The 13,402-nt window shown below is 43.1% G+C and overlaps 2 protein-coding genes across 2 annotated transcripts; one reads left to right on the forward strand and one right to left on the reverse strand.

Moving 5' to 3' along the window:
• The first annotated feature begins 724 nt into the window (after window positions 1-724).
• Window positions 725-7,520, forward strand: racgap1 (Rac GTPase activating protein 1). Its single transcript, XM_036534108.1, has 17 exons — window positions 725-818; window positions 1,569-1,656; window positions 1,753-1,955; window positions 2,568-2,710; window positions 2,852-2,921; window positions 3,182-3,235; window positions 3,337-3,414; window positions 3,522-3,652; window positions 3,849-3,981; window positions 4,498-4,662; window positions 4,780-4,875; window positions 5,305-5,503; window positions 5,939-6,044; window positions 6,196-6,328; window positions 6,646-6,775; window positions 6,997-7,105; window positions 7,451-7,520. The coding sequence occupies exons 2-17, from the start codon at window positions 1,572-1,574 to the stop codon at window positions 7,518-7,520; spliced, it is 1,905 nt and encodes a 634-aa protein (XP_036390001.1). The 5' UTR covers window positions 725-818; window positions 1,569-1,571.
• A 2,039-nt stretch (window positions 7,521-9,559) lies between these two features.
• On the reverse strand, window positions 9,560-11,252 carry si:ch211-210c8.6 (probable O-methyltransferase ustE). The gene is made up of 4 exons (XM_036534333.1): window positions 11,145-11,252; window positions 10,665-10,771; window positions 10,403-10,575; window positions 9,560-10,173 (listed from the first exon to the last, which is right to left on the reverse strand). Exons 1-4 carry the CDS (start codon window positions 11,210-11,212, stop codon window positions 9,892-9,894), a joined length of 630 nt encoding a protein of 209 aa, XP_036390226.1. The 5' UTR covers window positions 11,213-11,252; the 3' UTR covers window positions 9,560-9,891.
• Window positions 11,253-13,402: the final 2,150 nt, after the last annotated feature.

Here is a 13,402-nt window from a genome sequence, read left to right on the forward strand (position 1 = left end):
ATTGATACAACTATCGGTAGTGTCACAACAAAGTACTAGTCAGAAAATTGTGACATCATGTCTTGTAATGATTATTATATGAAGACTGTCTTACGCTGTATGTTATATGGAAATGTAACAGTGACTGTGACTTAAAACTTAGGCCTACAATGTTATACAGTGACTAGTTACATTTGAAAAAATAGCTCCATGCAATAGCCTAAGTTAAAAACAGCTCTAAAATGTCGAAATATTTAATAGAAAAGCTTTGTATTTAAACAACCCAGATAAGACAGTGCAAAACAACACGAGATGCCCATCAATCTACACCTCAAAGCAAAAAATGAGAGAAAAAGACAATTCGTCTTTTTGTCAATTTTTCCTTTGTAGGCATCTTGTACATTTCATGCTGTTTTAACGTATGGTCAAGGTGTTTTTCGTAGGAAGCTTTGATATTACGGCAACAATGTGTATTTGTAGCTGAATTAAGTTGAATTAAGTGCTTCTTAAGTAGGCTAAACACCAAACACGAACGTTGGTGTAAACTACAGCAACCTTCCAATCGTATTTTCAGTCAGCGGGAACCTTGAGGCACGTCTGGCCCCGCCCATTATACGTTACAGTCTCTGTTCAAGTGTACGTCGACGTGATGACGTTGCCGCAAATTCATTGGCTACCGGGTAAATTTGAAATGTAACTAAACTGCATGGAGGAGGAAACAAACAAGTAACTAGGCAAGGCAGCTTCAAACGGACAGACTATAACCACACTCTGAAATAATTTCGCATTTTTAAGGAGCGGAGCCGAAATATTCGGCAGGCGGGCAATACAATAAATCGGTAAGTTCGCATGCTTTTGCTGTTTGGTGGTCTGCAAGTTTGAATGCGCACTTGGTTGGCGAATTGGTTACTCAGCTAACAGTCACCTAACACCGCACGCCCAACAAACCGGCAAGGTTAGCTAACTGTATAGCTAGCTAGCAGTCCTTTTTACCATTATAAAGACTCATTTAGCTAGACTAGGTTGCTAGCTACGTTTCACCAAAGTGAAACCAGCTGATGGAGTTGTAGGTTGATGTATACCACTAACGTTAGCTCGATGTGATGTCTCGCTAACGACGATAGCCTTTTTTTGTTAACGTTAACTAGCATGGTGCATGGTGTAGCCACCTAATGTTAGTTAGCTAGCATGTCACCAAAATTATCTGAACATTTGCGTGTTACTTAAAGTAAGGCGGGAGACGGAAATGCTTTCATTAAGGAACGTTTTAAATGTTACATTTTACAGTAGTAAGACAACAAACGTGTATGGTTGGCTGTTGTTGACATTGGTTGCTAACACCTATATCATGGACCGTATGCTTAACATAGTGTATTTTGCCAGAAAAAAAAAGATTAAGAAATTTAAAAAAGATTACCACGAAACTGACTAAAAACACCATTTCACTTAATACGTATGTAAATTGTGTTGGAAGTTTGAACATTTTTGTACCTCTTCGGTTTGAGCAACATGACAATGATTGTCCCTAAGTGTACCAACTATCAATTCAACCACTGGGTCACCATCTGCAAAAACATTTTCTGCCTCAGGTCATGGAAGCCGCGACAGTGAACTTGCACAGCCTGTTTGATCATCTGCGGGCACACGTGGAGGTCCTGAGCGAAGGCATTGAGCCACGTAGGTAGCGATACTAGAAGTTGCCGAACTGGGTGGGTAAATAACATTTGAAAGCACATGACTTTCGCCTGACATCGCCACCTTTTCCCTCTGCAGAGTTCATACAGATGGCTCTGAACTTCGAGGAATGTCGGCGCAAGTGGCTCAAGCTGGAGCAGGAGCTGGGGTCCTGCAAGGAGGTGCTGGCCAAGGCGGAGACGGAGCGCGGAGCCTTGGAAGTCAAGCTCAAGCACGCTCGCAACCAGGTGGATGTTGAGATCCGCAGACGTCAGAGGGCTGAAGCGGATTGTGAAAAGCTGGTGCGTGCTCCTTCTTCACCGTCTGTCTTCAAGTCAAACGCTTTTTTACTGCCTTTTGGTGCCACTTTACAGTTCTAATCTTTGTGAGAAGGTCCTAAATATAACAGTACAAGAAATGCACACACATTCAAATTTGATTCATTTGCAAGGTGAATGGGGAAACCATGAGTGACACCATTTTACATGAGCGCTGAAGCTGGACTGATAAAGACCACAACGTTGAAAACCCCAGCTTGTTCAGTCCTGTAAAATTCAATAATATTTTGGAGCAACCTCTGTGAGTAATATGATTTCACAAGAATCTGAAATGTTCACATACAGGCTAATTCAACATTCAGTGGAAACTGCCTACAGGATCAGTGGTATGGTGGTGATCTTATAACAGCCTGTCCAACAGACACATTCATAATATAAGACACTTACTGAGTGGTGTGACTTTTCAGAGAAGCAGGCTAATTTAAACACAGAAAGCGCTTGAATCCAGTTGGCTAGAGTGAGGCATGCCCGGTAGAAATCCTCTCCAGGATCAAGGTGTGACACAGAGCCTGATAGAAGAGAATGAGCAGCTGCTGAGATGCTGATCTCGTGCCTCGCTGTGTGTTCGTCCCGCAGGACCGTCAGATCCAGCTGATCAGGGAGCTGCTGCTCACGGAGGGCTCCAGCAACAGCATCCATCTGAACGAGGAGCAGCGCTCGGCCCTGGCCTTCCTTAACGCCCGCTCACAGGCCTCCGCCAACCTCAACACCAGCCGACGGTGAGGGGCAGTGATTCTCAAGAGCCTCTGCCAGGCCCTAATTAATCTGTCCTGTAGTGGGTGGCGGATTAAGTGACAGCAGTGTCGAGGAGCACTGTGCCGCAATTAATTTAACCATGCCTCGATCTCCTTGATGTGCAGATTAACCACGATCGATGAGTCTGCCTCCAGCCTGTCAGACATCAGTTACGACCAGACGAATGACTCTTTGGTAAATGAATTCAATGCAAATTATCTGTGCCCATGAGGTAATGTGAGGTGTGAGACTCTGCATGTGTAGTTCTCCACATCCAAGTGTTACATCTAACACTTAACAAAAAACATAGCCTTTGTACATTAAAAGCAGGACCTGCCAAAGCACTCATACTTAACATCAGATTGTTTTAACATCAGATGACTGCTGTAAGAGTTACTGTGTTTTGTTGTTGGTGTGTTAGTAATTATCTGCTGCTGTTTGTTACTACTTGAAAGGACTGGGACTCGTCTCTGGTGAGGACAGTGAGGCTGAAGAAGAGACAGAAAAGAGTGAGTGACCTATCCTTTCAGAACCTGCCAGGCACTTTCGGCATTGGACTGATTGAAATGTTGACGCTATTAACACAAATCTCCCTGTTTTGTGCCATCAGCGCTCCTCCCGAAACCTCGTTGACGGCCCTCCTTGCGTTGCAAAGAGGTCTCGTTCTACAGGCCGCACTTCAGAGAAGGTATGGCATGCGGTGCTCATAGCAGGACATATAAGAATGCTTACGAAATGAGTCCCACCTCTGTAGATTTCTGTTCTATAGAATTCTATTTTGTTGAATGTCTGCAGGGGAATGAGTCCATTGTGGCAAAGACCACATTGACTGTGCCTGCTGGTGGAGGTCCCATTGAGGCTGTTTCCACTATAGAGACCATTCCCTATTGGACTCGGAGCAGAAGAAAGACTGGTGAGGGGTCTAAGTAATACAGGGTAGCCAGCTATAATTTTCTGGGTAAAAACCCATCAGAGTTTTGAGCTGTATGTTGCATGCACAAGCTGTTGTTGATAGCCTTCATTGGATCATTGATATATACTTGTGTGCTCAGTATTTTCCATTGGGATATTCCTGCTTCTTTTAATGCTTGTTCATTCCACCCTATGTTTAGCTACCCAAAGCTGGGACACCGATCCTGTCCAGGATGAGAATGTGCTCAAGCCACTCAACAAGCCAGAGAGGGACATTTTACCCGAGCCCAGCACCCCACAAGGCAACGGCGGAGTCCGTCTGCATGAGTTTGTCTCCAAAACGGTATGAGAGACACCCAAGGACTTGGCTTCCACAGGACAGTTTGAACCAGTCTGACACAACAACCTACCTCCTTCCAATATGCACACAATTAGGAAGATGCACTGTATGCATACTAGTATAGCTGTGTTTTTAGTTAATACTAATAATCGCTTTTTAGCATTTTTAATTGAAGTAAGTCTGGTAAATAGTTTATATAAAGAAACAATGTTTTCAGACCAGTGCAATATGTGAGTGAACAAACCCATAAATAATCTAGGAAAAGTATTGTGGAGAACATCTTAAACTGATGTGCACAGGTGTGGTGTGTTGAAAATGGCGACCCCATTGTGACCAAATAAAGCCAGTAAAGATCAGTAAATGTATAGCAAAGTAAATGTCGGCCTAGACAATGGAGGTATAGAGATTGATAAAAGTACTTAAACTGGTCAGCTAGTCAGTGAAAAGGAATGGACAGAAAGCTCAAACTGAATGATGGTGTGCGTGCATGTGTGACCAGGGCTGCTGTTTCCTGTGCAGGTAATCAAGCCCGAGTCATGCGTGCCCTGTGGGAAGCGCATCAAGTTTGGCAAGCTCTCCCTGAAATGTCGGGACTGCCGAGTGGTCACTCACCCTGAGTGTCGTGACCGATGCCCCCTGCCATGCATCCCTACTCTCGGAGGCACCCCTGTCAAGATCGGAGAGGTACTCGCCCCAGATTCACAAGCATCTTATTTCCTTATTGCTTTATTTGTGTGTTGAACTGATTCATTTAAATCTTTTAAACAAGTTCATAACAATTGTCCCTCACCATGTCCATAGGGTACCCTGGCGGACTACGTTCCTGTCACTTCTCCCATGATTCCCTCCTTGGTGGTACACTGTGTCAATGAGATTGAACAGAGGGGCCTGCATGAGGTGAGTGAGCATGTTTTTTTTTTTTGCTCTGACTAGAGGAGATGGCCCTTGAAACAGTAATTGTTACCTCCCTCAGTCCCTGAGTGACCAGCAGTAATGTTTTTTTTTTTACCACTGAAGACCTTGTTTAGGCAGCTAGAGCTGTTCTGGATTATGAGGAATTTACCTTACTTATTTAACATGGCATATTTGTGCTTGAAATTAGCCCATTTATATGTTATTAATTGAATGTACAAATCAGACCAGTTGCCAAATTAGACTTGTCAGTATTTGGGGCAATATGCCTTAATTTGGCCCCTGAGTTTCCCCCCCCCTACAGTTTCTAACTTGCTTTTAGTGGACACCACAAATGTTATTTTACCTGTTAGTGTTGAAAAAGTGGCTTTCACTTGTTAGATGACCTTGTCTGAACTGTCCATCCCCTCACAGACTGGATTGTACCGGCTCTCTGGCGTGGACCGCACCGTGAAGGAGCTGAAGGAGAAGTTCCTGCGAGGGAAGACGGTCCCGCTGCTCAGCAAAGTGGAAGACATTCATGCCATCTGCGGCCTCCTCAAGGACTTCCTCAGGAACCTCAAGGAGCCGCTGCTCACCTTCCGCCTCAACCGCAACTTCATGGAGGCTGCAGGTGGGTCTCAGCCAGGGGTCGGACCCAAGACACACACACCCCACTACGAGGACACGAGTTGATTGTGCCTTTAAAAAAAGGGATCATGTCTTGCTGATTGCATTCTTGCCATCAATGTTGAATGTTGATTCCAAAGGTGGAATCATGTCTTTCATCTGTTATCCACCGAGCTACAGCTAGGTTGATTAATTATTGAACATGAAAAGCTGAGGCGCAGTAGGTTAAGAATTGTGTTTTGCACATTCTTAGTCTGGGTCCAGCTCAAGCCTGCAGCGATGTAGGGCAGTGAAATGGCATTTTAATAAGAGGATGCTTTTAAATTATTCATGGCGCTCCATATGTTTAACTTTCAATTGCAAGATGTTTTCAACTTTGTAGAATTTGTAGGACCAGTTTGCTTGCCATGTATTGACATGGCTTTGCTTATTTTCCCAGAAATTCAGGATGATGACAACAGCATTGCCATGATGTACCAGACCATCAGTGATCTGCCTCAGGCCAATAGGGACACCCTGGCCTTCTTGATGATTCATCTCCAGAGGTAGGTAGCATCTCTGTCATACATTCATATGGGGGGGGGGGAAACGGTTCATCCTGTGTGTGTGTGTGTGTGTGTGTGTGTGTGTGTGTGTGTGTGTATACTTGTGTATATGGAAGCTGCTGGTTGACCTAAACTGGAACTGTGCCTCCAGGGTTGCACAGAGTTCGGACACAAAGATGGACATCACCAACCTGGCTCGAGTGTTTGGGCCAACCTTAGTTGGCCATGCAGTGCCTGACCCAGACCCAATGACCATTCTGCAGGACACGAAGCGACAGCCCAAGGTAGATTTTTCCTTGTACTAGTTCCGCTAGCCGTCATCTTGAAGAATTTTCCTGTCGATATCACACCTTACTGACTTAATGACCTTGGGTTTCCAATGATATATACAACCGTTGTGATATACATTTTATAATTTATGTGTGTGTGTGCGTGTGTATATATATATGTAATAATGAAATATTGTTTTAACTGAGGTGAAGCACAGTTTTTGAGTGCTTTGAACAGTTTACATTTTTAATAGGCTGTTCAATATGTAGTCTGTGGACAGACCCAATGCAGCTCTGGCAATATGCAACCTTGAGTAAATGTTGCTGGACAGGTGATTGAGCGTCTCTTGGGCCTCCCATTGGAGTACTGGAGCCAGTTCATGATGGTGGAAAATGACCATGCCCACCCCAACCACATGATCATCGAGAACGCCAACTGCTACGCAACCCCCGAGCATAAAGGTGAGCCCACATCCTCATGTATTAGCAGTAGCGCAAGATTGTAGCCTTCCTGCAATGGTTGCCGTGCTGAAGATGGTAAATTGTGAAATGGTGCTTTGGCCTCCTTCCAGGAAGGGTTCTAAAAATTCTTGAGCAGCGATTAGGTCGTGACCTGTGAATTATTAACGTATGTGAAATAGAGGCCTTATCTTTGTGTCCTTGGTTGTGTTTTAATGCCACAGTGAGCATGCTGGGTCCCCTGACCACTCCAGAGCACCAAATGAACAAAACTCCCTCCTCCAGCTCCCTGTCTCAGCGCATGAAGTCAACCCTGAGCAGGAACACTCCTAAGTAAGCAGACACTCTTCTTTGACACCTGATCAAACCAAATATTTACACCGACCTTCTCTACCACACATGACACCATGATTCTATGGGTTTTGCACTGGGCTAGTTAGCCTAATGCAAAGAGACCTTTGTACTCTGGACAAGTTAAGACAGTTAATCTTTCACTGTATTATATGGTTGAGCAGTGCCTTTCCCATGGAACCTGTGATCTGTCTGAAGCTTGATAAATCTCACTTTCATGCAGGCTAACTCTTTCAAGCGTTTCTGTCAAGGTCAGTTTTAATGGAGTTTGGTTTATGTAGAGAGGACTGACTTGGTCTTTAATATTTGGCTTTGGTTCATTTTCAGATTTGGAAGTAAAAGCAAGTCTGCAGTTGCTTTGGGTCAGCAACGCACCTTCTTCTCTCCGATCGTGTAGCGGCCCAAGGCAATCTCGGATCAGCCTCGTTCTTGTTACCTTGTGTGAGACTACAACTACATCTTTGCAATATATTTTATACTTATTTTATTGTATTTTAAAATCTTACAAAGCAATACTGAAACTGATGTTTTAGGTGTTCTTTACTAACTTTAATATAGTGATAAGATTTCATTTTAATGGTTTTTAACGTTTATACCAGTAACATATTTACAATCAAAGGGAAGGTTGAGCAAATAAGGCTTTACTCAGCATCTTGATATTTCTGTCTTCCCTGAACTCTGATTTACTTCAGTACTGAGGCATCCACAAGCGCTCGTTTATTTTAAGTTGTATAACCAAATTGTGGTTTAAACTCGGGTCTGGTATCAATTCATACCACCTATGCAAAGAGTGATATGACTTTTGCTACTGGCTCAAAACTTTGCACAAATTTGGCTCCTTTTACATTTTGTGTTTTGACTCACACTAATAAGCAGGCTAGATTGGTGAGATTGCCACTAAGCCATGCAGTCAAATGTAAAAGCAGATTATGTTTAAGAATCATTGTACAATTCAAAGACCAGCAATATACAAAGGTCGGTGGCAATACACATTGAGAAGGTGGATGTCAGTGCAGTTTTGAAAAGTGGAAAAAAAAATTGATCAAAAAAGGCATTTTATATATCTATAGGCCTGTACTGATTTTAAGGGATTCCTCTGTATGCGTAAAAAAGGAAGCCCTCTAAGCTTTCATTGTTGATCTTACACCACACTAATACTGGGTGTGATTTGTTTTCAGTTTTTATAAACACCTTTATATTGAAGAGGCCAACATTGCATGCTTATGTGTCAGTCAGTGTTAGTTTCGATGGGTATCAAAATTACATGGAAAGCAGATACTGTCATGATCAATACCTGTAAATATTTGAGTGGTTTCCATATGTGTACATGGACAGTAGATGCTTATGTATTGGGGAGGAGGATGAGCAGGGACCATGGTTCATCCGTTCTGTGTTTTGACCTCAACTTCAGACAAGTTTGATACAGTGCCAGTTTGAGACTATGTACTTCTCTTACTTTGCTGTGCCATGTCTCATCAAATGTCCCTGCACTTTACCTGCATTTGAGTACAGTCAGCATGTCAATGTGTTTCAGACCACTTTCTTCTCTCTCAGATGTATAGGTTTGGCAACCTGTATCAAACTTGTTTGTAATTTCCGGTACATGTATATAAATGCAAATGTATGTCTTCTGGATGAGTTAATATCAGTGTCTTTGGAACTGATCCGAAGTTCTTCTTTATCCAGAATGCCGATCATTTACTTAAATTCCATAAGATTAATTACCAAAGGAATTGATTGCTTCCCTTCCCCTGTGGGTATTGCTTATGGCTGTCTGTATTCAATAGAACACAGCAGTGACCTCTCACCACTTTAGGTCAAGGCTCACCCAGTGGGAGGAGGGTCTGCAATCTGTACTTGTTGCTTTTGGATTTGTATTGCTCCTTAGAAAGTTGAATCTTCAAGCACAATAATGAACACCGTCTTCCTTGTAAATCAAACGTGGCTGTGCACTCCAGGTGGTCATCAGCCTTTCTGTTCAAGGCTGAAGGTGCCATTGTGGTCTGTACCACAACAAGCGGCAGCTATCTGGCTTCAGTCACTGTATGCCCATAAAGGGTTATGAGATCTGGAAACTAATGCCACCCTTTGAGATTGAAGGAGAAAGAACCTGTTATATTTACTATGCATCCCCTAAGGTGAAATGGCTAATCAGCATTCTGACCAGCCACAACTTCTGTGTCTTGAACAATGTGCAGTTTTAGGGAAATTTGAGTGTGGTCTTTTTTGGGTCTGCATTTCTAAGTTGTATGTGGGTTTATAGCTGTTTGAATTCAAGAGTACATGTTGTGTGGTTGGACATGCTGTGCTGTTTCTCACAAATACAGTATACCTATGTAACAACACAAAACTTGTCTGTTTGATCTTTTCACAAACCTTTACTTAAGCTTGACAGCAGCTTGATGTTCTTTTGGCTGTATGAGCATAGTAACAAAAAGCTCCTTTAAGTCCATATTTATTCCAAATCAAACGTATCACAGTATAACAATAAGGATTTAACCCTCCCCTGTAAACAGTATGTGAAATGGAATACAGCCTTTTCCACTTTCAAGACTGCATGGGAATTTTGAACAATAAAGTTGAGGGTGACCAGACAGTGCCTGGCTCTGGTCTTACATCAGCAAAAACCTTAACCCTGACCCGAACATCTTTTTACCCTAAGGTAACCAATTCCACTGAGGTTAATTGGTGCAAAACTGTATGCACTCTTGAGCAATGATGGGTCTCATCTCTTGCACCTCGCTCATCTCTGGAGGAAGTGTGGTAAATTACTTTAACTTTAAACGAGGCCAGAGGAGGGGAGTGTTCTTGATGTAGTCCTGGAAAGCGGGGTCGGAGCCCCACCTCTTCAGCGCCTGCCTCTCCAGGATGGGGATTCCGCTAACGTGGCGCAGGAGGAACCAGAGGAAGAGGGGTGACGCCACGCTGAGGTACTGGGGTCCTCGCATCACCGAGGAGGCCGAGATGAAGAGCCCCGACCACTGCAGGATCTCGCCCAGGTAATTAGGGTGCCGGCTGTACGCCCACAGTCCACTCTGGATAAATTTGCCCTGAAATTTGAAACAACGATGCAGTGTATACTGTACAGTATTTTGGAACTGGTAATTGATGAAAATCTGTAGGGTTACAGAAAGTTTAAATGCTTGCATTTAGAATACCCTGAAGCCTTAATTTTAATTTTAAAACTGAATTTTGGCTGTAACTGTTAAAAAAAGACAGCAACTCTACCAAGGCATACCAAACTGAACTTGGACCCCCAATGAAACAGGAGAAACCTACAACATTATCAGGGTCCCGTTTGAAATTCCACTTCTGCTGATCTGCGATGGCCTCTGTGGCAAAGCCAAGGCCCCATAAGCCCCAGCCTACGTAGTCCCGAGGTCCCAAGGGCTCGTCCCGGCGCTCACCGTTCAGGATCAGGGTGGGCAGCAGTGTGACAAACACCCAGATTGCTGAGGGAGAGGACACAAGGTAACCATTTCTTTGTGGCTTTTAAGAGTGGCATTGCCAAACAAGTCCACATTCGCTGGGGTCACAGTACCTTGCACAGTCCAGTACACAAAGAAGGTTCCTGGGCTGTCTCTGACGTTGTTAAACCTTCGGTCGTGCCCATCTCTCATTATCCGCAAAAAGAGGAAGGTGCCCAACCTGGGAGGAATAAACACTAGGGTGTGACAAATTGAAAGGGTTTACAGCCTCTGGTCTGGTCCAAACTCTCACCCTCTGGAGGAGGCACACAAAACTGTAGAGGACATCCAGAGGACATTTTTATTCCCCTTACAATAGGAAATCCATCCCACACTTCGGTGACATTGACAGTTATAAGCAGCTGTGTGGAAAATGACCAAACATGCACAACAGCAGAAGAAACACACAAAAAGTTAAGTCTCCTGTGCACAAGCTAGAAAACATGCACCCTCCCTGACCCCAACTCCTGTTCTGTTCATATTTGGTCATTTATTGCCTTTAAGGGTGGGGATTAACAACTAAAAGGGGTTTTTAAAACTTCTTGGAAACTCACCTTAGTCCCCAGGCTGTCACAAGCCCAGTTTGCACATTCTGCCGCACATGACCAGTTCCTCCCCACATACGACTCAGGTGAGCTAGTAATATAAATGTACCGGACCCTATAAATATATGAAAGCAGAAATTACATACAGTATGTCATACGTTTTGCTCAGATTGTGAGCAGCACGATTAAGAGTGTAACGGCGTTGGAGTTGTCACTGTCCCACAGAGGAAGTATACCTGCTGCACAACCAGGCGTGTTGCAAGAAATATTTTACTCAAGAACATGCAGACCAAGGACCAAAGGTCAAGGGTAGGTTTCAAGTACACAGATCGGCAGGGGACTGTTCAGGGCGCACGGAGACTTGGAAGTTAAATTGTGGGACTTGGTTGTACTGGATTACATATTCCTTGAGACTATAAAGGAAATGCACATTCTGTATCCGAGGTAAGTAAAACAATAATTTCGCCGAGGACGGTTGGTTACTACTATATTATCATCATCAATACTATAAATCGATTCTGGCCAGAATGTCGCTTCACGCCTCTATACCAGACTGCTGGATTGTAAATTTAAGAGGAACACTTCAATTATGCACACAAACAATTGTTTACTCAGTGCATTCTTGTTAGTTGCGTATACGGGTGAAATTACACCGTAAATACGAACTGACAATTTTGGTTATTTTGAATCTTGAATAGCATACTTTACATTACATTACATTCATCATACGTAGGCTACTAGGTATCGCAACTGAGAATTTAACATAAAAACAGAGCCCATTATTGATGATTCCACCTTAGGGCATATTTTGTTCCGTTATTGATCTCTTAATTTTCCGTATGGTAGAGTGTAACATTTTTCCTCATTCAAAACTAAAGCCAACTCGCAGTTAAGCTGCAGTTGATCCCTGTCGGTTCCAATTATGTAGGCGGAGTTCCTTTCAGTCTTGTTTTCACAACGACAGCTCTGCTTAGATAATCGCCGTTTTGTAAGAGTGACCACATCAGTGATCAACAACTACTTTGGTAAAATACAACGGCTAAAGGACCGTATGACTCTAATTTGTTACAATGTATCAAATTAAATAAGCGGATGATTACAAATTGACTTTTGTAGAAGCAAGCAACAAGTTAAAAAAAAAAAAAAAAGTGAAGCGCTCATTGTGTCAAACGTTAGCCTGACATCAGACATTGTTTTGCTACACAGCCAACCACATTTACTTGTCCTAACTTTCTAACCGAGAACAATTAACTAGCTCCGAAAAACTCCTAAGCAGAGCAGCTCTTTGACACATTTTGACACATTACCATGCACCGATTTACCTGCTAAATCGTAGAACTTTTCCGTTCTCAAGGCGGCGGCAACTGCCCAGCCGACCCATTGAATCCCCAGGTCGGTAGCAGCACATTTCGCTAGCGTGCTCCCCATGAAAATATCCAACATATCTTGTAGAATCACAATATATTGTGACATAAACACTAACGACCTCGTAAGAGCCCCCCGCGGTTAAAGTTCAATTATATCGCATGGATTTCAGTGGAGCAAAAAGCGATCCGCCCCACAGCGGAACTCTTGGCGTCGCTAAGACTTATAGGGATTGTAGTTTTTCACGGGCATAGCACAAGGCTTGGTATATTACTTGAGAACCAGAAATCCGGGAATGAAGCTAATGAATAATAACTCAAAAGTCAAAACTGTTTCCTACTAAACTATAAAGAATGTAATCTAATGGTTTAACGCACTTGTTAGCTCTACCAGCTAGCTTGTACCTTGTCTGGCCAACCTTTGAAACCTGATCATGCAGCACTTCTAATATTGTTGACTCCTTATGGTTTTTTTCTTGTGTTGTACTCTACCTCACTTGTAGGTCGCTTTGGATAAAAGCGTCTGACAAATGAATAAATGTTAATGTAAATAATAACAAAGGAATGTCAGTCGATTACACTAAAAAAGAATCCTGGATCTCCAGGAACTTAAGAACATCGTAAATGCGCCACATGAACTGCAATTACAGTACTTAATATTGTTATGGCCACTCTGCACTCGAATGCCCGCATCACACCTGTTGTATGACACTAGGGTTGGATTTATTAATTTGGAGATTCTGGAGAACTTGCAGGTTCAGGTTATCAATCTCTGAAATGTGGCTCCAGCAGCACTTCTACGCAATGTTGTGCGACGCTTTGTTTTCTTAGCAAACCCCCTTGTTTAATTAGTGAGGGATGATTAAATGGCCAAGCATAGGGATGTCACCAGGTCACCAGGAC

This window comes from Megalops cyprinoides, chromosome 7 (assembly GCF_013368585.1).
Source record: "Megalops cyprinoides isolate fMegCyp1 chromosome 7, fMegCyp1.pri, whole genome shotgun sequence".
Lineage (NCBI taxonomy): Eukaryota > Metazoa > Chordata > Actinopteri > Elopiformes > Megalopidae > Megalops > Megalops cyprinoides.

Bases quoted from the DNA above. Each gene is read 5' to 3' on its own strand.
- racgap1 (XM_036534108.1), top strand. From the start codon at position 1,572: ATGGAAGCCGCGACAGTGAACTTGCACAGCCTGTTTGATCATCTGCGG. The intron at 3,415-3,521 runs GTATGGCATGCG...GAATGTCTGCAG, and splicing joins CAGGCCGCACTTCAGAGAAG to GGGAATGAGTCCATTGTGGC. The intron at 5,504-5,938 runs GTGGGTCTCAGC...TTATTTTCCCAG, and splicing joins CAACTTCATGGAGGCTGCAG to AAATTCAGGATGATGACAAC.
- si:ch211-210c8.6 (XM_036534333.1), bottom strand. From the start codon at position 11,212: ATGTGGGGAGGAACTGGTCATGTGCGGCAGAATGTGCAAACTGGGCTT. The intron at 10,576-10,664 runs GTACTGTGACCC...CCTCTCCCTCAG, and splicing joins TGTGTACTGGACTGTGCAAG to CAATCTGGGTGTTTGTCACA. The intron at 10,174-10,402 runs GTAGGTTTCTCC...TTCAAATTTCAG, and splicing joins AACGGGACCCTGATAATGTT to GGCAAATTTATCCAGAGTGG.